This window comes from Leptonotus elevatus, chromosome 2, assembly GCF_054856555.1.
Source record: "Leptonotus elevatus isolate MCC_2025b chromosome 2, RoL_Lele_1.0, whole genome shotgun sequence".
NCBI lineage: Eukaryota > Metazoa > Chordata > Actinopteri > Syngnathiformes > Syngnathidae > Leptonotus > Leptonotus elevatus.
The window spans coordinates 9,540,936-9,563,296 of record NC_141240.1 but is presented as its reverse complement, the minus strand read 5'-3'; the positions used below and the strand labels follow the sequence as shown (position 1 = coordinate 9,563,296).

Below are 22,361 nucleotides of genomic sequence, written 5' to 3'. Positions count from 1 at the left end.
CGCATATATTTGTATGTAACGATATCATCAGGTGATTCCAAAACAGAATGTCTTTATACGTGTTGGTATTTTTCACCCCCACCACAAGCATTGCTGAATTTTCTCAAATTGAGCATGTAAGTAGATGCTATAGATATACCTTTTACTGTAGACCAACTGTATGAAGAATAAATTCATCATGATAACTGTCAAAGATGTGTGGTTTTTGTATGTGTGTGTGTAATTGCTCTCATTTTGCGCTTGTCTTGTAGACAAAGTGGTGAAACTGCTAGCGAGATTTGAACGTAGCCTCACTTCACAAATCTGTCAATCTCTGGCCAAAGCCACGTGGCTTCTGAACTGCCCATGAACCCAAATGTACTGCACGTGATTACATAAGTATGTAATATATAGTAATAGCCACAGAACGCATATTGAGCTTTATCAAAATAGAAGCACTGGCTTTACTGAGCTAGCATTAGCATCTCAGACTGTTAGCCACAGGTGCTACTATGACCTATTCCTAAGGGTGATGTAGCTATAACATAAAATGGGCTTGCATTCTGCCCATTGCCTCCACAGCAATGTTCACTCCATTCTGGTCAGTTTAGCCACCACTGTTGCCAGCATCCGATGAGCGTTCACCAAGGCCAGCGCCCCCCCCCCCCCCAGCGGAGTTGCCCCCGCTTGCCGCATCCCGGAACCATGTTCACCAACCCCATTGTAACTATTTACAGCAGATACATTGCATCCGCAATACAACCTTATCACGACAGCCTTGCATGTGCAAACAGAAATAGAGCCGGACAACTGTAAATTTACATTCTTACAGGAACAGCAATACATGTTATCAATGCAGGTGTATAAAGGTAGTTAACCTTGGCAGTGTCAGCAAGTAATCATATGCTATATTTACATGATTCAAATCATGACAGCTCCAGTTTTGGGTTAATTAGTGATATCTTAAAATAATTTCATTTGGGTAAGACATAATCCACAATTTAATGATTTGAGTTACTGACAGCAGTTATTGTCTCTCAAACTCAAACGCCAATTCTTCCACTCTTTTCACGATCCGTATTTTCTTCTGAGAAGATGAGTTTTCTTTTGTTTGGATGAAGATCCAACAGTCTTTTGTCCATGTGTTCTCGATAAATCCATTCTTTCTCAATTGTCGCGCCCTTCTGGCAATGTCAACATTTCATTTTGTGAGCTTTTCATTGACGTAGACATGTTTACCTTTAAGCTTGTAGCTATCTCTCAAAAGAGCAATCTTTTTCTTCTTGTCAACAAACCTGATCAGAACTGCCGGTGGTCGTGTCCCTCCATTTGGAAGCCAAAAGCACATCTGAATGTAATCCCAAATCTTTGAGTTGAGGTGTCACTTGCTGTTCCACAGTCTCATTCGCTGAAGCTTGGTCAGAATCAACTGCGGCGCGGTTTAATCTGGATACCTGTAACTATCACATAGTTGATACGAAGATTCTGTTCCAAATCCTCCACTTTTTGTTCCAAGGTGACAATGCGTCAATCTTTTTCTTGTGTCTCTTTCTTTTAGTTTTCTAGTTTTTGCTATCTATATCTTGTAAATTTATTAATGAGTTGCTCCTTTTAAATTGTGGGCCAGTCTGTTGGGTGAAATTGAGGAAAATTGTTATTAAATAGCACTGCAAAAATGGTGACCCAAAAGATGCTGCTCCGCCGGGCATCTGCCCTGTATACCAGATGGCCAGTCCAGCCCTGCTGTCAGGTCATATTCTCTGAAAGGATTTATTCATTTATTTGGTTGATTGCAAACTCCCAATTTTTAGGTAAAATATATCATATAAATCTGTACTATGAAATGTAAAAAACCCATTCCTCCATTTTCTATTCTGCTTTTGCATATAGAGTGTAAAACGGCGTAATTCATGACGCCATGAGTGTTGAACTGTTGTGAGACCATTTTGTCTTCTTTTCTGTGGCAGTGCTCGTGTCTGTCCCTTGTGTGTACGTGCCTCCTGATTGGCGAGTAATGATGGATAAGGAGGAGTGAAAATGGGACAAAATGCAATACATGCGCTCAAACTTCAAAGTGGTCCGATTCCACACTCAACTGGAGCAATTAGCGCCAAAGACAGGTAAAGTGATTTTTTAAATTTTATTTATTCATTAATTTAATTATATGAAATTGCTTCCTGACATAATTGAAATGTTTGACTTTAGGCTTAGTCACTCAATTGAAGAGTAATCAATAATCATTACTATTACTATCTCTTTTATCACAGTCTTGGCTTGTGTTCCTTTTGTGCATCGGCCGGGTGTTATTATTATTATCATTATTATTATTATTATTGTTTACACAAAGACATTTTGCTCAAGTTTCTCAAGTGTCCTTTACTCTACAGAAGATGACAACTTCTGCCTCAAGAGCTCCTGAGATGAATTTTATGGATCTTGGGACAAAAGCCTGTTCTGAGTGTGATGGTATGTTTCTATCATCTCGTGTATGATTCGACTGAAGAACTTTGAATGAGTGGATTTATCAGACGCAGGTTTGGGTGGGTTACTTTTAAAATGTAATCCGTTACAGTTACAAGTAACCTGCTAAAAAATGTAGTTAGTAATGTAATCCAAGTACCATAATATTAAAGTAATGTAACTGGATTACTTTTAGATTACTCCAATATTGAGTATGCTCATGAAGACAAAATAAAAATAAATATCACCGCAATATATATTCTATACAATGCGCCCCTGCTATTTGCGGGTGATAGGGACCCGGGCAGTCTACCAATAGCAAAAATCCTAGTGTAATTAAAAAGCATGTAGGCTGTTGATTGATTTATTGATTATTGATTGATTGATTTATTGATTGATTGAAGGCCATATGCGGTTTTCGAACTGTCACTGAAAGCAACCACACCTCACAGATAGATGGATGGATGGATGGATGGATGGCTGGCTAGATAGATAGATAGATAGATAGATAGATAGATAGATAGATAGATAGATAGATAGATAGATAGATAGATAGATAGATAGATAGATAGATAGATAGATAGATAGATAGATGTGTGACATCAACAGCAAAATTAACTTTTATCCCAGTCACAAGTTTAGCCGTGTATATGTTGTGTATGATGTTTAAATAGTTAATTGGTGGGAGGAAGATTTGTTTGGAAGGTGTAACTCGTATTATGGTTGTAGGCTAGCGATCGAGCTAGCAAGAAGCTACAGCGCGTAGCATGCCGCTGGACTCTCAGCTCAAACTTTCGCTCCGAGTAAGTTCCAGTGAATACCGGTCGCCATTTCCTCCTCCCGTCCGTGAAGCATTTTCAAACTGCCCGCGTGTGGAGGACACGACTAGTCAGTTCGTTCGTTCCCACCTCCCCGAATTGTAGCAACGGTCCCGCTCGCGTGGGCGTGCACGCTCTCTCTCTCTCTCTCTCTTTAATTGTAATCCCTCAAAGTAATCCCCATTTTTAATAAATGTATTTGTAATCTGATTACATGTTTTTTTTTCCTGTAACTGTAATGGAATACAGTTTTAAAAAATTAATCTGATTCTGTAACGGCGGTACATGTATTCCGTTACTCCCCAAGCCTGATCAGACGATATATACTGTATAGTGTGTGAGTGTATTAACATTTACAATAAGGCTGATTTTGATAGATATTGACCAGTAGTACCCAATTATGACAAAAATAAAATACTGAAATGCTAAAAAGGAATACTGTACAATTCTGTTTTTGATATATATATTTATATTTAGGGATGAGCCCCCCTATTTTCTTGAGACAGGAAGCACAACTTGATGGATCCACAATCTTGGAAGCGGGTTCAGACAGTTTGAAGAGCAGTAGCAGTAGTGTGTTTTCCTCTGATGACTCACACCAGCCTGTCACTGACGGTATGCTTTAATGACCATCAAAGGCGTTCATGGTTGAAACCAAACTCTGAGGTTTCCCTTTCCCACCCTCAGAGGACTGCGCTGGACTTGTGCTGGCTTGTTTGCATTGCCGCTTCCGCGAGTTCATGCATCTGCTGCTGGACACATTTGGCAGGGCTGCCAGCCACTACTTTCCTTCGGTGGATCACATCACCGAGTCCAGTGGGAGGGACCATCAGGGATGGGAGTGCTGGACCTGCAACTTGGGACTAGACTGGGACATCTGCAGCTCCTGCCAGGACTCAGCAGAACTTCTGGAGCTGGCCATGGAGATATCAGAAGTGTGCTATCGCTGAGAAGAGTTCAGGAAACATGAAGGCGTTTGGTAGTGATGGGAAAATGAGGCTCCAGGAACCACTTGTGATGTAACAATTATATATATTTTACTCCTATAGATGGTGCTCTTGGTTTAAAAATACAGTGGAAGCTTAATCAACTTCCATTGCAGCCTTTATCTTTAAACCAAAAGCACCATCTCAAGGAGTAAAAACATATAGCAAATAATGGACTGCCCTGTCTGTGTCAGAATTGAAAATAAACACTATTTCTTCATTCTTTAAATATTGTCTTGGTTCCTCTATGTATACCTGCAGTTTAGTGACAACTTTCAGAAAAATTGAATCCTCTTCCATTAGATGTAAGAACGTAATTCACCTGTGTGCCATGAAATTTTCCTTGTGTCAAATATGTGCCTTCTTCGGCTTAATAACGCCTGGCAAACACTGTTCTATGTGTATGAGTATGTTGAGTAATCAGTAGACAATCAGTAGACAATCAGTAGACAAAGCTTGTTTAGTCATGAATGGTGATGGTCATATTTGTAGAGGAGCTAAACACGAACCAGCCACGACAACGTCACATCCAATACAAAAGCTGTATCAAAGATAATACGGCTTACTTTTGACAAGTGCACTGAACAATTCATTCATTACTGTACTGAGGTTGTAGTTTACAGTTGTGTACAAGTGTACTGCATTATACTGAGAATTGTCTAGTAGTCATGTAACTAACTTTACATGTTTGCATGTTTGTGTGGATTAAACATTCAAACGCCACACATGCAAAACACATATTCGCCACTGCGTTGCTCCAGTTCTAACCAGGGTTATTATATTTTTGGAATTTTCATTTTAATTCGTTTTTATTTCGTTTTTTATTTAGTTAGTCTTAATTAGTTTTCAGGGTGGTTCTGATTTTTAAAAAATTAGTTTTAGTTAGTTAGTTATTTTAATGCTTAGTTTTAGTTCGTTTCAGTATTATTATTATGTATATTTTTAAATATGTATTACCTGTACACAATATTTAATGAACACTATGGTAAAAAAACAAAACAAAAAAACATATTTCCATATTTCTTGATGAATGAAAAAGCAGGCGAGCCAAAAACCAAGAAGGCAAATTTGTCGCCTACAAGCGACGTCATCTAAAGGTCCTTTTCTATTGGCTGCTGTTAGATGACATCACTTCTGTGTGACACACTTTCAAACGTCTTTATTCCGGGTAATATATTAAAAAAAAACATAAAAACATTTAAAATCATGCCCAAAGGCTCATGTATTAAATTAATTTCAAAAGACTAAAACGAAGGACTTTTTTGGGCTATAATTATAGTTAGTTTTAGTTAGTTTTGTAAACATAAAATGTAGTTTGTTAGTTGTTTTTTTTAAAGCATTTTTGTTATTTTATTTCGTTAGCGTAATTGTTTTTTGATTTTGTTTTGTTTTTTTTCGTTACATAACGCATTATGTTTATCCAACTTGTTTCAATGGAAATTGTCCAAAAACTTTTAGCAGGAAAGCAAACAAAAATAATTTCAACATTTTTATTAAATGACAATGAACTGAGTGGAAACTATTTCTTCAGGGTGGCTGACATACATCACTATGGGGTTTATTTATTTATTTATTTAATAGAAAACCAAGAAGAAGAAAAAAACTCCCAATTTTTTAAATACAACTTTTAATGTTTTCCGCATGTAATTTGAGTTGACAGTGCAGTGTTTTGCCACACGGAGAAAGAGGAAGCAGAGAACACATTAACCACCGGCACAACAAGTACATACTGTAGGTTGGACTTGATGTTTCTTTTATTTCATATGCAAATGTGCCATCAAATCACAGCAGGTGCCTTTCATGCAGCATCACTGTTGAATCACATTTGCAGGTTCAGTTAATTGTATGTATGTAAAAAAAAAAGAAAAGTGATCTGGTTACAATAGGTGTAAGGTTACTCTTTGCCTAGGGTAGGTAAAAATCTACACCTACGCGTTGTCCTCCATAGAATTGCATCTCAAGTTTTGCATCACAAGACGGAGCTTTATACCGGTTTGTCTAAAGGGCGGCCGGCCTGTGCTTTGCACCACATGACAAAATGGGCAAAGCTCCAGAAAAGTGAAGTGGGATTTGACCTATTAACATATTACAGCTACGTCAAATAACTGGCACAATGGCAGCACATTTGTGGCTGTCATCTATTTGAATCACATTCAGGCAAACAGAACTCAAAGTGTAAAATTACAATGTGCTATTTTCAAGTTAGGGATATTATAATCAATGTGTTCAAATGAAAATAAATAATACATATGTGGAAAATATTAAGAAGTACCATTCAAGCCAATATTATTCAGCAAGAATATAAAAACATCCAAACAAGCCATCATCTCAATAGATTGATGTGCAGCTGTTTGTTTGGAGAAGCTTGTTAACTTTGACTAACAAGACCTTTGTTGTCAGGAAGAATCTGAGTGAAGCTCCAAAACAAGAAAAGAAAAAGTTATACAAAATAATGTTTCCTTTTTCAAAAGAACATTTATCTAAATAAAAAGAAAATGTGTACAAATATTAATTTAACAGATCAATTAAAGGTTGTTCTAAAAAGTAATTTGACAGCGATTATTTCCATTATTAATCATTACAACTTTATTTTATCAATTTACACGTTTTTGTTTTGATTTAAAAAGAACATAACTATATCTGACAGGCTTTGGAGTTTTTTTTTTGTAACTGCAAAATGCTTGTGAAGCAGCTTGACATTCTCCCTAAACACCAGTAAACATCTGACAGATAATGCAAGTGTCACTACTTACGGCTCCTCTTACTTGTACATCAGCAGGGAAACAGGAACCACCACAAGGCACTTCACATCGTTTATAAAGATGACGTCATCACGCCGTCAAGACGTTAACTGACAGGCACAAAGTCAACCGTTGCTAGCTGCAGACGGACTTGGAACATGACAAAATCACGCTTGCGCAATGTGCTACAAGTGCTGGGAAACAAAATGCACAATGTTCATACATGGCCAAGAAACAGCAGTCTTGTACAATTTTTGTGAACGTATTTGGAAACACTAACAGTGATTCAACGCAGAGATACTGAAAAAGAAAAAGAAAAAATTTGATTTGAAGGCATTCCAGTTTTTTTTTTATGTGCTTCACTGGGAATCCACATACAGTATAGTTGCCACTTTATTTGGAAACCACATAGCCGCCTTGTAGTCCGTCACAAACAAAATGTTCACATACATTCTTGACAGGAGGCTTTTTGAAAGTTTGCTGCGTGACCGAGCACAACGCACGACTCGACAAGTGAAACTGTTGGAGCAGTTTGGCCAGTGAGGGATGTGATTTTCAGACAGGAGGCAGATGAAAGGAAAACTGCTGAGGTGACCCTTTTGCTTTCTATCTGCATGCATCTCCAACAATTCATGTTACCTGAGGATATCGTTGTTAAGCAGGATTACGAGTGACTCGTGTTTTGTCTTCGATTTGGCACTTGTATTTGCTTCTAAATCAGCACAGGACAGCTCAAGTAAGTCAGTGTTAAATTTCCAGTGTTCGATCAAATATGCAACAAGTAGTGTTTTTTTTTTTTTTATATACTGTCAGAGTAAATTTCCTTGACTGTTGGGGTGGATGTTGGGTGTAACCTCAATAGCACTACCTTAAGTGTTAAATTAACCACACCCGCATTTCCGGTGAAGGAGAAACTTTCCAACTTTCCAGCATGCTGTCGACATTTCAATTGCGATACATCCAGTTGTTGTTGTGTGGCGTGGATCAGTGGTAGAGTGATCGTCTTGCAACCCTGAGAGCATGGGTTTGAGCTCAGGCCAGTGTGACTATGTCAAAGTATCTTTGAGCAAGATACTGAACCCCCAGTTGCTCCTGATGCCGTCTCATCAGTAGTCAAAATGTAAAGCGCATTGAGGGCCTTGGAAGGAGGCTTTAGCTACATAAATAAAGTACCATTTACTAGAGTAAAGTGTAGTTTGAGTGATATTTTCAACACGGACACTAGTGAAATACACTCATAAGTGTTTAAATGTTTAACACTGATACTAGTTTACAGTACTTTCAACACTACTCAGTGTTTACCATTGTATATTTTTAACACTATACAGTGTTGGAGTAATACTGGTTAAGTGTGAAAAAAGTAACCCTTTGAAAAGTGTCAGATTTACACTCATTGGTGTGGACACATATCAACACTTTTCTAGTGTTAGATTTAACACTCTGTGTTAATCTAACACTGTGTGTGGAAGAACGCTGACAAACGGCAATGTTCTGCTACAGCACTAAAATGGCTTTCATTTATATTTTTATTAAATAACATTAGCCAATAGCAATATTGCCCTACTCATTTTTTTTTATTACTTACTATCGCAAGAGCCGAGTGAGGATAAGCAGTTTGGAAAATGGATGAATAGTAGGGATGATGGATACCACGTTTTAACCCCCCCCCCCAAAAAAACCCCCCAATGACATCATTTTAAAGAAAGACCAATATATCCCAATATTGCATTTTCCCTTAAAATTGTATGAAATTAATGACAATTCTCTATTCTGGTAATTTCTAGATCCTGATCGTAAAACAGCCACAAGAGTCGCGAGATACCTTGAAATAAGGCCAGGTATAGGCCCAACGGACACCTAGTATTGGTACTCACCCATCCATGTTGTCTTTTTTCTTTATGTCTGTGTCATCCAGGTCATGGTTAAAAAAAAAGAAGAAAAAAAAAAAGACTCAAGCCAGCCAGACTTTGTTTGTTGAATTTGTTGTGCTTTTTTCTTATTTTCCGAAAATATTCCAAAACAACTCGGGCAATAATACAATTAGGCTAATGCTAAATCAATATCGGGGGGAATGTATGAACAAATGACTTGGATAGTTCAGATGTGTCAAGAAGGAGGTTTGCACTGGATGAAGATGAGCCAGCACAGAATGTGTCACATTTGACAATGATGTCATAATAAGGCATCGGCATGTTCTAAGACACAAGGAGTGTAAAGCACTACAGTAATAAATAGATGATCTTCTATTATTGCTATTGTGATTTAAAAAGCAGTGTTTTGTCACCGCAACATATACTGTGTGTTACCATCAGTTATCATTTCCTCAGATTCTTTGGAATCACCACAAATAGTCATAATTTAGCATCTACCCTTAGATAAATGTGTTTCCTTTTACATATAAAACTCTAAACATGTAACTTGTTGTCATAAAAGTTTGATTAAAACAAACAGACTTTAAAATCAATCCTTGAAATCAAGGTTGAAGGCTTTGAGAGACACAAATATAAAAAAAGAAAGCCGAAGACTGACAACGTGTAAACGCACAGACAAAAAAAAAGCACATCAGCGGCCGCATGGAGGGGCTCTTCCAGCAGGGGGCGCTAACAGCCCTGCTCGTTCTCATCCATGCTGACGCTGCTCTTGCGACTGCTGTCCTTGGAGGCGTCCGGGGAGACGGACGAGAGCAAAGGGTCCCCGCCTCGCACGGGCGAGACGTTGTCTTCCATGAGGATGTCGTTGAGTTTGGAGGCCGGCCGGCCGTGGGCGCCGTAGTGGCCGTCGGAGAAGTTGGGGTGACCCTCGTTTGGCTCCAGGGTGCCGGGGGGCTCGGGGGTGCAGGCGGGGTGGTGCTGGTGATGCGTGTGGGGGTGGAGTGTGTACAGGTCCTGGTGACAGTCCTCCAGAGCGGACTCCTGCTTGATCCTCCGGCTCACCAGCTCGCTGGAGCACAGCGCCGAGGACGTGATGGCCAGGCCGTGAGCTCGAGCCTGCATCTCTAACTCCTGCGCACACACAAACACCAGCAAGCGTCACTGCACGGTCAGCAATGGGATAATACATTTGCTAAGCATTGTCACTCAACATTTCAGAGAAAAGAAAAAAATATTTCCTATAATGGGGCTGAATGATTCCATTAATAAAGCCATGTGAGAGTCTGGTCTACACAGCGGAGTGACTCAGCACCGGAAGTGTGATTAGACTAACCTTTTGATAACATTGGTCTGCATCAAAAAATAACCAAGAATGACATAGGATACTTCAAGGTAGCCAAAGATTATGCCAAATCATTTGTTTCATAATAAATTAATAATAATAAAAAAAGTCTCTAAATGTTGAAATATATCTAAGTACATATGATGTTCCGATCTCCCCCTGTGATTTACTCAACACTAATCCTGCCCAACATATTATCGCTTTTCCCCGCAGCCACTGGCTTGGAAACAGGTCAACGTTTATTAGGAGCAGCTAAAAGTAAGGTCTGCTGGTTAGTGGGCAAGAATTCTTGGTTCAAATTGCAGCTACTGGCAAGCAAAAAAATAAAAAATCAATCAGCTTTGTTTTTCCAAAATAACAATCAAGGGTTATATTAGGCCTATACTTCTTTTCCCCGAAAATTTCAAATTACAAAAAACAACAACAAAAAGAAAACGGGAACATATAGAGAAAAACTACAAAAGTACCTTAGAAAATATTGTTGGCTACTTTGTTCATGCATTTTTTTATTGCTCTTTGTTTGAAAAAAAATCACATCATTTCTCAGTCTAATAATATAGTCAGTCCATTAAATTTACAGAAATAATTAAAAACACACAAGTTCACTGTTAAAGCTAAGTTTAAGTTTTGTGCTCATTTCAATTTGTACTTTTTATTTGAATTCCATGTTAAAGAAAGACAGCAATGAAAACGTATTTTGTCTGTTTATGCTTGAACAGTCAAACAAGAAGTGTGCAACAGTGTGCATTTTGGAGAAATTAAAACCCCAACTGAAAAGCAGATTTTGGACATGGCACAAACATTTCAAAGAGGAAGTCTGTCTGTGCTGGTGTCTATGTTTGAGAGATGCTGACTGCTGATTTCATGCATTTGTGAAACTTTGTGAAATCGGTTACAAAATCTGGATCCATTTTTTGTTGGAATTTTTATAAATAAATATTTTATTTTGTGACATGAAGTCCATTCAATTGTTTCTGTCTGGGGTATAGTAGTAGCTGTAGTTTTATAGTACTGTAGTAGAAGTAATATGTTCTTCATGAAATCTGCACTTGAATACAATACGCCTATGGATAAATAATCAACCTGTTATATCTGACAGTTTGCAACTAACTGTACTTTAAAAAGTGTGTGATATATTTACAAATGTTGAGCAAAAATCACCAAAAAAAGACCCTTGGGAGACAACAGGCCATTAATGGCAGCTATTAATCAGGGTTCTTAGTTTTTAAAACACACAAAGCCACAAATATGCATGCAGATCCTAGATGCGAAGTAGTTTTTGTCCTGACGTACAAAAAATTGCTTCAAGCTAGTCAGCAAACATAATGTGACCAATCTGGGGAGGTTCGTAACGCGTGTCGAAATCAACTGGCGGATGACAACAGGCCAGTAGGCTCCATCTACACATTATTACATTTCACACTGAATTGTTTGTCACATGCTTTTAAAGGCAGCACATATGACACCACATTGATGGGACGATAGATTTTGCTCTGTTTCTACTAAAAAATTAACTTTTTGGGAGACTCAAGCAGGGCAAGGCAGCAACCGACAGGGCTGTTAACAATTCTGGAGTGGTGAGGGAGGACCTGTCGTCAATTTCAGGAGAAAGATCTCCTACAAAAACTGTCCAAACTTTTGTTCCCTTTGAGGGCCATATACAAGGGCCACTTTGATATTGTCCAAATATTTTAAACATGCTAAAACCAATAAACTGTACTGGAGTTAGTTAAGCGGGTTTTTACTATATATTTATTTAGTTTTAAGTTATTTAAATACCAGTTAAAGGTGATAAGGCAAACAGTTTTGGACTTTTCATAGTTTCGGGGTGGCCCACAGCCCTGTATCTCCCCAGAATAGATCCGCCCCTGCCCTGGAGCAAATCTCTATTTCAGAACCAAAGCAAGATTAATCACTAATAAGAAGACAATTTTTAAAGCATTATTAACTTGAGTATCTTAACTCATTTACTCCCAGCCATTTTAACTGAATATTGTGTTCTATTGCTATAAAAACATGGAACCTATCAAAAGAAAGATTAGAGTCTCTTCTTTCTCCAGGAAAAAAAAAGTATATTTGTATCCGTTTCTGTTTTGCAGCAATTAGCATGAGAATATAGCTAAGTTTCATCATTATTCACATTCCTGGTGAAAACGCTGTCAAAAAGAGCTTGTTGCATCATGGCCCTGGCTGAGCTCTTATACTCTGCTGCCACCTGCTGGCCGTTTGTAATAAATTATTTTAAGCCATCGCTTCATGTCAGAAGCTGCATCAAAGCCTTCTGTATGCTCTTGCATAAAAAAACAAACATAACACATGTCTAAATAAGTTTTTGTGAGTGAAGTATTAAAAAACGTATTTACATGTTTTTTGGGTTTGAATGAGTTCATCACTAATGTGATGTGTTCACAAACCAGACACTGACACAGATAGTAGAAAGTGGAGGAAAACATACTACTACTACTGCACACGAGTGATGTCTACATGAAAAATATTTGAATAGAAAAGATGAAGATGGCGCGTTTGTGTACCTGTATCCTCAGCATAAGATGTCGATTGGCATTTTCAAGCTTCCTCTGACAGTTCTCCAGCTCTTTGGCCCTTTGTTGCTCACGTTGCATCTTCCTGATGTAGTCAACAGACGCTTTGAGAATGGTGCCCTTGTTCCAGCGCATGTCTCTGAGAAGCATACAGCAGCTTTAAGTCAGCCATCTTCCTTAGAACCTTTAATATCAGACACTGCTAATGATACTGAGCCACAACTGCTCATTGGTGCCTCATAAATTGAGGTGTCTTGCATGCCCGTCCCCGCAGGCTTTGATGTAATAGCGTTCTAGTCTTTTGTAACAGTTGTGACGTACAATATTACAAGGTCGGTGTCTCAATGCTGTGGTTCTAGAGCCCCCCCCGCAGACATCAATTCGGTACTGTTGTTACCTCAAATAGTGGCATATCATTCTAACATTCTTTGTTTCCCATTTAATGTGCTGAAGAAAAACAAGAACAGTGGGAAGAAGCCCATTAATGTCAGTTTGGAAAAAGAAAACTACAACAACAAAAGTGCAAAAGTGAAACTTCTTTGAAACTTGCAGGGTAATACAGAAAGGAAATGATGGCAAGGATTTCATATAATTAAATGTCTAAATGAATCAAAACAGACTATATTCTATAGTACTATCAAATACTATACTGTACAAAAAAATTCCCTTTAAATGCAGACTACTGATTACAGTGGGATTTGCACACATGATATTTAACAAGTTCAGCTCATTTATTATTGCAAATAGTACACATCCGTGAATGTATAGCAGTCAAATTTTCTAATAATAATTTAAAAAAACAACATAAATCACGATTCGAAACACAGATGAGTGTAATTATCACCAAAATTCCATGTTCTTGTGTTAACTGATGGATTTCTAAAAACAAAAACAAAAAACAAAAATGCCCTGCCTGAGTGTAACAGGCTTGGATACAATCCTGATGAGGTGTAAATATAAACTAGGGCTAAGAGTGTGGGGGGTGAAATTAGCTAGCTGTTAAGTCGACCACAAAAATTGGTTGGCATAAAAAATTTTGCCTGGAAATTTAAATAATCTCAAAACCATAATTGCGCCACCCAGAACCTAGTATTGCACAAATGAAGCCTCATGAAGAACTTGTGATTAATATTTTTTTACTCTGACTGTGCTCTTGTTTTAAAGACGTAGTGGAAATTCAATCAATTTCCATTGCACGAGCCTTTATCTTTAAACCACGAGCTCCATCTAAAGGAGTCAACAAATATTGCAAATGCTTCATGAAGCTTCATTTTAATATTTGGCCACTTCTGTACTGCTGAAGGATGCTCGCTTTTGGCAAGAAATGTCGGACTTCCACGGAGCAAATAGAATAGGACGATGCCTAGAGTTTGGGGTCGCTTTAAAAATAAAGTTTTATGTAATTACTGCAAAGGGGCGGGATAGATGGAATAATCAATACGATAATTCATTATAAAAAGATTCGTTAATGACAGTGCTAGTACCAACCATGCAAGGACACAGCCACAGGCTCTATGGCAATATGATATAATAATGATCATAATATCATATACTGTACACATATAACAATCATATCAATTAATAGTATAATCAAACCTGACATTGTTCAGAGCTACCATATTTTAACAGCACAAAATTTTTTAACTGTAGGCAACGCAAACTGTCCGTTCCCAAACAGCGATAAATGAGACAGATCATTTGACTTACGGATCATTTGACTTTGGAATTAAAGTTCCCAATTCCTTTATACGATCATTGATGTTAAATCGTCGTCTCCTCTCAACTACAAGACACAAGTAGATGCCATTAAACATATGACTCAAGTGACATCTGAGTAAATTTGCCCCGAATGAATGCAACACTCACTCAAGTTGTGGTTGTCCTTCTTCTGTCTCTCCTTTGCGAGAGCTCTTACCTCAACTGCTGGGAAATACAGAGGTCAGCACGTCCAGCCCAGATAATGCTAGCATTTAAAAGGCAAATGTTTCACGCACCAACAGGAAACCCTTCAGGCCTCTGATAGTTGTCAAATTTGCCACATGATCCAGACTTATCCAACATGTGCATGACGGCAGGAGATTGTGACGCTGCGTGGCGAATGTTGTTTTCAGCGTCATGATGTACAAAAGAGACACAAACACAATCGGCCATTACAAACAATTCGTCTCATTGACTGTCTACATTTCTGAGTAAATACAATGCTATTGTACATTACTGGCGGCATGAGTCCCTGGGGATTAGATCTCAGCATTGATTATTACCATGTAGACAAGATGAAGCATAGCAAAATGTTATACTCCTCTAAGCACTCACCTGAGTATTCCCTTTTGACGTTGGGCAGGTTGGCAGGGCAGGAGTTGCTGATGGGCAATCCTTGCTGGGGCATACCCTGATTTCCATACATGTCCATGAGGTTGGCTTGCACTGGGATCTGAGGAACACAAAAGGGCTTAGCGGGCTGCTGCGCCGATGATGGGCACGATGGTTATTAGAACCCCCAGACGTGGTTAAAGATGTACCGTGTTGGCCATCTGAAGTCCTGGATCCATCAAGCCGAGGATATCGTCGCTGTAACTGGACTCCAGACTGATAATGTCGTCGATGACATCATCCATCTAAAGCAAAAGGATGTCATTTACACAAAGCTCATGAAAGGTTTGGAATGGATGGGAACGAGCGCAGGAACCTCTTTCTCGCAGTTGGAGTTCAGGGTCAGTAGGGCCATAGGGCTGTTGGGGGCGCTGTTGCCCGGCCCTGGCGGCATGCCCCCGTGGTCAGAGGACTGGTTGGGGCAGGGCAAGCTCAGGACCTGTGAGCCGAGCTTTCCCAGGTACTGCTTGACTTGCTGCTGCTGGGAGCGTTGGATGTGGTACTTGGTCGGGTTCTCCAGATGAGTCTGCACCTGGTGTGGACCACAAGAACACCAAAGATGTCACTTTGGATGCCAGGCAGATTGGACATAACTAACTCGTAAACAAAGTCTACACAGCCGTTAACGTGGCAGTTTGCTGCTTAGTTTTTGTGTGTGAGTTTTTTTGTTTTTTAACACTGCTGGCAGGTAAGAAATATCAATGTTTAAGCTTACAAAGTCCAAACTCAACATATTCCAGTCAAATGCAAACAAAAAAACAAGCCTGACAACGTCATTAAGCTCATGACTATATTTCTAAATGATTAGGCAATTTAACTCATTCACTGCCATAGACGTAAACAATTAATTTAAACTATTCCTATTAGTTTCACATTTTTTCCACTTTTGTTAACAAGAGTATGAAAACCTAGAATTTTTTTTATTGTACATTTAGAACAGATACAAAATTTGTGATTAATCATGAGTTAACTAGTGAAATCATGTGATTAATTAAAATAAAATAAAATAATCGCCTGATGCCCCTAATTAAAAAAAAAAGATTATTAAAAAATTAGGGCCGTCAGACGATTACAATTTTAATAACAGAAATAATAGAAATTGTTCAAATTAATTTTTGACGTCTATAGCCGTCAATGGCAGCGAATGAGTTAATTGTTGACAATATAACATTTTGGGACATTGTTATTATTTTCTTAATTTAGGAATTAATATCACGTTAACACTGTATAAACACTCACTATATAAACACAAGATGCATTTGTTGACCTTTAATGATGGGTTATAATGGTTAAATATAATCGCTAGCTATGATTTTAGCAACTAAACAGTTGAGAAGGACACTTCCTGAACTTTTGCTTGTGATTCACTTCAATAAGATGACACAAGCCTTAAATTTATATTGATTAGTTGTGGGCCATCACGGCTTGCAAGGCCTTCTCTGCTGGCCTAATCACTATCAGAAGCACCGACCTATATATTTATAAGCTAAGTCCTAATATATATATATTTTTTTAAATGGTATGAATTTTTCCCCAATAGTTTATTATTTTTATTTCATAGCAAATCTCTTGGCTATCAGATACTTTTTTTGTCCAATCAGATTTTAGCCTCCGTTCTGCATCCGCCAAGGGCCTTCATAATCAGTATTGCTGGCCGATGTTACTAACTGTATTATCAATGGGCCTGTTTCTTTAACAAATCAGGGTTCAAAGTCGTCAAAGTGTCAGCTGGTCCAGCAAGCTGGCCCTTGATGACGTCAGCATTTTGCCATCCTGTAATTGTTTAGTCAGAGCATAACTTTCCACATTAATGCATTTAATGCAGATGATCTGTCGTCTGATGTATTTTCTTCACATTGTTAGATTAATCCTGATTCTGAAGTGCTCCAGATGATGGCTGTAGTACAGTACATAAGCATTGCCTTGTTTGTATAGTATTGCTGGTTTGTATAATTGTGATGTGATAGTGGTGATATGAAATCGGGTAAGAGACTCCACTGTAGGCCCAGGCACCCAAAGCATATCCCGCAACTAGTTTAAGTCATTCAGCCGGCGCTACCGGTTCTATAAATGAAATTTCAACCAGAGAGAAATGAATGTCAAACGTTAAAGAAAAGAAGCCAACAAATAAAAAATAAATACAAAAGCAGCACTGTCACTGATCAGTTTAATATGCAGCAAAGTTTGTTCAAGCACTGCACACATAATGCTAGCACCAATGTGTTAATGCTAACCGACACAACAAAAGACGTATAAAGCCCGAACATTTGTAATCCAGGGTCACTATTCTCATGATGACAAGTCAGTGTAGGATCAATTTGATGTTGTTTTCAAACATGAACAGAATTAAGCAGAAAAAAAATGACAAGGGGGGTAAAAAGGACGTACAGTATCTTGCACTGCTAAATTTTTTCTCCCAATCACTGGTTACCATATTTATTTAGTGTCTGCGGATCACCGCAAAATACAATTAAGTTGGACCAGCTTGTGTTGAAGTCATCACACATCAAAGTCAAACCAATTTATAATGTCAATATAAATGAAAACAAACATACCTCATATGGGTGATATCCAAGCATCTCAAGCATGATATACACTGGTTTATAACGTCCAGTCTAAGAACCACAATCTTGAATTTCAGCTTCCAACTAAGATCTAAGCTACGATGGACCGTCACTGCTTCTTTTTTCAGGACTGAGACGGCTGCTAATGAAGCCACCACCGTCTTGTCTTTAAATGGCGAAGAAAAAAAAAAACTTCATTAGTTATGCGTGTTAGAGAATGCCGGCGGACACAATGAGCCTTTTCAAATTTGAGTTGTTTCATGTAAAAACTGAAGTTATGCCTTTATGGCGTATCACTTGACGTGAGGATGCTGCAGTAACAGTGAGTGCCTTTGTTTGGCGAGGGCCACCTCTTCGGCTGCAACCTGCCCCGGGCTCTTACTTGGCCCAATCCAGTTGTTTAACCCTGTGGATGCTTGGCAAGCGAGGCCACATCAGCGCAGCATACATAATGAGGACTATTATACCTTTGTTCGCTATATCCTCAATTCCCGTTTCCTTCTTTTCATTTATAACATCAGAAATAGTCATCAACCAATAGCAATTTGCCATGGCTATAATTTAATTGAAAGGCTCCCTTGTATACGTCTGTCACTTTTCAGGCAACAGACCCAAAAATCTTACTGTATATGTTAGGGACGGACTGCTGCGCTTGTTACCCCAAAAAGATGAAGAAAAATCGACAGTATGAATCGTTTTCCACCAAAATCTATCCTTCCACCTGTCGTACAATCAGGTTTTGTGTTCCTGCGACTGTCACAAGAGAACAAACACTCTCTTCTTCATGCTGGGATACAATATCATTGTCCCGGTGCCCATGTGAGCTGCATTAAAACACGTCCTGCAGGTAGGTCTCATCTTGGGCAGCAAATTGCCATTACAGGGTTGTAAAAACGACAACAGTAGGGGGAGAGGCTCGAGATATTTACAGCTCGTCAGAGGAACTTCAATCAACAGTGGCAAAGAATGGGATTTACTCGCTAGTGAATTCAACTACATGGAATGTTGTTATTTTGCGACTGATAACGACTTCATTCACTTCTGTAACAATCAATTAAACTGTAAATTTGAAAAAAGAAAGAAGCTTGGCGTTGACTTGCATGGAAAAAAGGAAATATTCCAGCATTAAAGTTAATCCTGAAAATAGACTGTTGTTATTCAGAGGACTAATCCTGATAAATATACTGTACTTGACCCTTTAAACAAAAAACGAATTATCATTAATCCATTCATGGTCATTAATTAAAAAAATAAAAATAAATTGTTTCAAAGCTAGAATAAAATAATTAGATGCAGCATTTTATAACTTCCTTATATCAATCTAAATATCGCATCAGTTGTTTGTTATTTTATATAGATTCAGTCATCAATTTTAAAGATAATTTTTTGGTTTTTTTTTAAGAAAAAGAAGAAAAAAGACAACCTCTAGAGAATAATATAAATAAGATTGTTGAGGGCAAAAAAACATTGTTGATATTTTATCCCTTTTGGTCAGGGCGTCGTCAGTAGGACCAGACCTATTAATATAATTATTCGTATGAGAAATTCATGCAATTTAAACAGCAACAAGGAATTAAATAATAAATAAATAGTAGTCCATTCAGAGCAGTTACGTGAGAGGAGCGAGTGTGCATGAACCAGGCAAGCAAGTCAGGGAGGATAGAAGTCCAAGAAAGCAAGTCTGGTATATACAGATACATTCATCCATCCATCCTTCGATACCGCTTATCCTCACTCGGACCGCGGGTGTGCTGGAGCCTATCCCAGCTGTGTTTTGGTGAGAGGCGGGGTACACTCTGAACTACAAGAAAAGTGCCAAGAAAACGCTATTTCAAGCTGTTAAGTTGTTCATATCGGGTGCATATTCTTCCAAGTACTTGAGATAGAAAAGACGCGCAGCTGACGGTGGGTGACAGCCCAGCGGCTGATTTGTTTTGACAGTGTGGGGTACACCTGAGCCATATACGCTCACCAACTGCCCAACGTGTCCCTATTCGCTGACGGATGAACATCGACATAGCAATTGGCACCCAAAAAAAAAAAGTTGAGCACCTGCCAGGAGCATTTTCGCATACTGCTGGCGGCTTGGAGTTTGTCTGAAAGTGCCACTTCCAACAAATAGAGTCATGGTAATGATGTGTGGACTGGATGCTAGTCAATCACGTCCACAACAACAACAGCAACAATTTAGAGTTAATTAACCTAAAATTCCTTTTTATTTGGTGGGATGAACTGCATTGAAAAATTGGAGTGCTCTAAAAACGTTTGACAAAAAAAGAATATAGTAAATATAACTATATTAGCGCAGTTGTTTGTTTTTACTCACCCTCTCAAAAACATTTAAGAGCTGTACAGGTCAGAGTTCCCGTAAAAAAAAGAAGAAATTATCTTGGTCATTTCTTTTTTTACATTAAAAAAATCTGCCAATTGAACCGGGGTGTGTTAATAATTTTGATATTCACTGTAAATTGATATATATTGTCATCACGGACGATGACCAACTGAGCAAGCTCAGAGTTTTAATCAGGAAATCGCTGGAATTAGAAGAGTTTGTAATTGTCTTTTGTACTGATCACAATATACAGAATATTGTTTTTGTAAGATATTCCAACAACTTTGACAGGTTCCAAATAATGTAATTTCAATGTGTTAATTTCTTTGTTTAAAAGACCGTTTTGCAGTTTGCCCGTGTCCCCGAAATTTTAATAGAGAACTTATAGCTTTGAATCAGAATTAGAATCAAAATAAAGTAGCGGTAGTGGTGGTGGCTGTGGCTCAGCGGTACGGTCGTCCAGTAACCAGAGGGTCGGCTGTGTCCTTGAGCAAAGCATTTTACACACATCGCCTCCAGTGCTACTCACACTGGTGTATGAATGGTGCGAATGTTTGGTGGTGGTCGGAGGGGCCGTAGGCGCACACTGGCAGCCACGCTTCCATCAGCATGTCCCAGGTAAGCTGTGGCTGGCTACTAAGTAGTTTGCTGCCACCAGAGTGTGAATTCTGAGAGAGCATGAATAATGTATCCAATGTAAAGCGTGTTTGAGTGTCTAGAAAAGCGCTATATAAATCTGATGCATTATTATTATTAAGTACCGGTATGTAAAAACACACAAGGAATTTGTCTCCAGTTGTATGAGCTACATTAGTATTGCAGTAACAAGTACCTATGATAAACAAAGAGTTGACACGTGACATGTCAGAATTGCGGTAATAGAAACTGATACTGTTCTTAGTAAGGGACCGTGGTAACTTAATTGCTATTATAGTGAGTAAGTATTTGTTCATTCAAACATAGCTGAGTTGTACACAAATAGAGTTATAGCATATGGGTGTTTTAATTATTCCCTTATTTCTATTTTATAAATGTTAAGTGTTATGTGGCACCCCAAAATGAGCCCTCCCACTGAACATTCATTTCAGCGGCCCCCCCGACGCCACAGACCCAAGATTCAAAAACAGAACCTATCGACAGTGAGGAAAATATGCTACAAACTACTCTCCTGTTATGCCCAATTGCATTTTAATATACCGTAAAGTAAGTATACAACATAATAATAATTCTTGTAATATTAAATGGATTTTATTATCGCTGTATTCACTTGCTTCACTGCTAAGTCTTTGTTGAACAATTTGCATATAACCATGCTTTTCTCCACGCTCCTATGGGGCACTTAAAACCAACAAAAAATGTTCCATCCAGCAGGCCAAGCAATATGGTCTCGCCACTTTCATCGTGTCGTGAGCCTTAAGTTCTGGTTCAAACTCAACAAATTAGTGTGATCAATGTGCCAGGAATTAGGGCACTGAAAAAAGTTTTGTGTTACCAAGAGTGCAGGAAAAGAAAAGTGTGAAATGATGCAAAAGTAATGTAGAGCGCAATGTGGCTCGACTAACTTGATAACTAAATTTGGCCATCTATGTGCAGCTTATTGGTTGTTTATCTGCCCCGCGGTTGACTGGCGACCAGTCGAGGGTGTACCCTGCCATTCACCTTAAATCAGCTGCAAAAGGCTCCAGCTACCTGCTATCCTAATGAGAAGCAATATACTTTACAAAATGGACAGACTGACGATAATGTTAGCATGGAAAGATAGCACAAACAAGTAGGCGAATCCAGGTCACAAATGGCAATGAAAGACACACCATTGTCTAAATTTCAAACCACTGTACCATCAAAAATATGTGATGCTCTTTTTTAAGGTCATGGAATGCAGTACATACAGTACTTTACTTTTAACAGGCCAGAGAAGAGATGGGGGAGATAAACTGTCAAATACTTTAGACATGGTGAAACAGTCGCCTATTTCTAGTCTAACCTTTTATTTAAACATTGGTCCACATGTCCATGAATTCATTAAATTACAACCTTGAAGATTTTTTTTTTTTCATACAACCAGTTTTTGTTGACTACACACTTAGCCGCAGGCCCAAAATAAAAGAGCAAAAGTTTCTTGCAGCTATTTTCAAAAGTGTTTACATCATTCTCACCACAGAATTACTTCGGTGTTGTCAGTTTGTTGTTTTCCGGATTAGTCGTAGATTAGCAGATGAAATGAACTCTAAGAAGTGTTTTGTAATATTTTAAGCATGGACTTCCTTTCCCAGCCAAGTGAGATTTTCACTTAAGTAAATATCTTTCAGCTGCATTCTACAATGAGCAAATTGTCATCATCAGTTAATGTACAATCTG

General features: G+C 38.5%; 2 protein-coding genes across 4 annotated transcripts in view; one reads left to right on the top strand and one right to left on the bottom strand.

Moving 5' to 3' along the window:
* Positions 1-2,369: 2,369 nt before the first annotated feature.
* mdfic2 (MyoD family inhibitor domain containing 2) lies at positions 2,370-4,207 on the top strand. Its single transcript, XM_086067412.1, has 3 exons — positions 2,370-2,445; positions 3,735-3,872; positions 3,945-4,207. Exons 1-3 carry the CDS (start codon positions 2,370-2,372, stop codon positions 4,205-4,207), a joined length of 477 nt encoding a protein of 158 aa, XP_085923538.1.
* A 4,477-nt stretch (positions 4,208-8,684) lies between these two features.
* The window catches only part of mitfb (melanocyte inducing transcription factor b), a 41,744-nt gene continuing 28,067 nt past the window's right edge, over positions 8,685-22,361 (bottom strand). For 2 of the 3 annotated variants that reach the window (XM_086068466.1, XM_086068467.1), the window contains exons 3-10: positions 15,424-15,639; positions 15,257-15,352; positions 15,051-15,168; positions 14,732-14,824; positions 14,604-14,657; positions 14,445-14,520; positions 12,729-12,876; positions 8,685-9,986 (exon numbers count right to left, since the gene is read on the bottom strand). In XM_086068466.1, the coding sequence (XP_085924592.1) occupies positions 9,585-9,986; positions 12,729-12,876; positions 14,445-14,520; positions 14,604-14,657; positions 14,732-14,824; positions 15,051-15,168; positions 15,257-15,352; positions 15,424-15,639 (1,203 nt within the window). In that variant the 3' untranslated portion in view covers positions 8,685-9,584. Of the gene's footprint in view, positions 9,987-12,728; positions 12,877-14,444; positions 14,521-14,603; positions 14,658-14,731; positions 14,825-15,050; positions 15,169-15,256; positions 15,353-15,423; positions 15,640-17,662; positions 17,812-22,361 lie in introns of those variants that run through there. The other variant, XM_086068468.1, reaches the window with a different exon arrangement.

Coding starts and splice junctions, on each gene's coding strand:
- mdfic2 (XM_086067412.1), top strand. CDS start 2,370: ATGACAACTTCTGCCTCAAGAGCTCCTGAGATGAATTTTATGGATCTT. Junction 2,446..3,734: donor AGCCTGTTCTGAGTGTGATG/GTATGTTTCTAT, acceptor ATTTATATTTAG/GGATGAGCCCCCCTATTTTC. Junction 3,873..3,944: donor ACACCAGCCTGTCACTGACG/GTATGCTTTAAT, acceptor TCCCACCCTCAG/AGGACTGCGCTGGACTTGTG.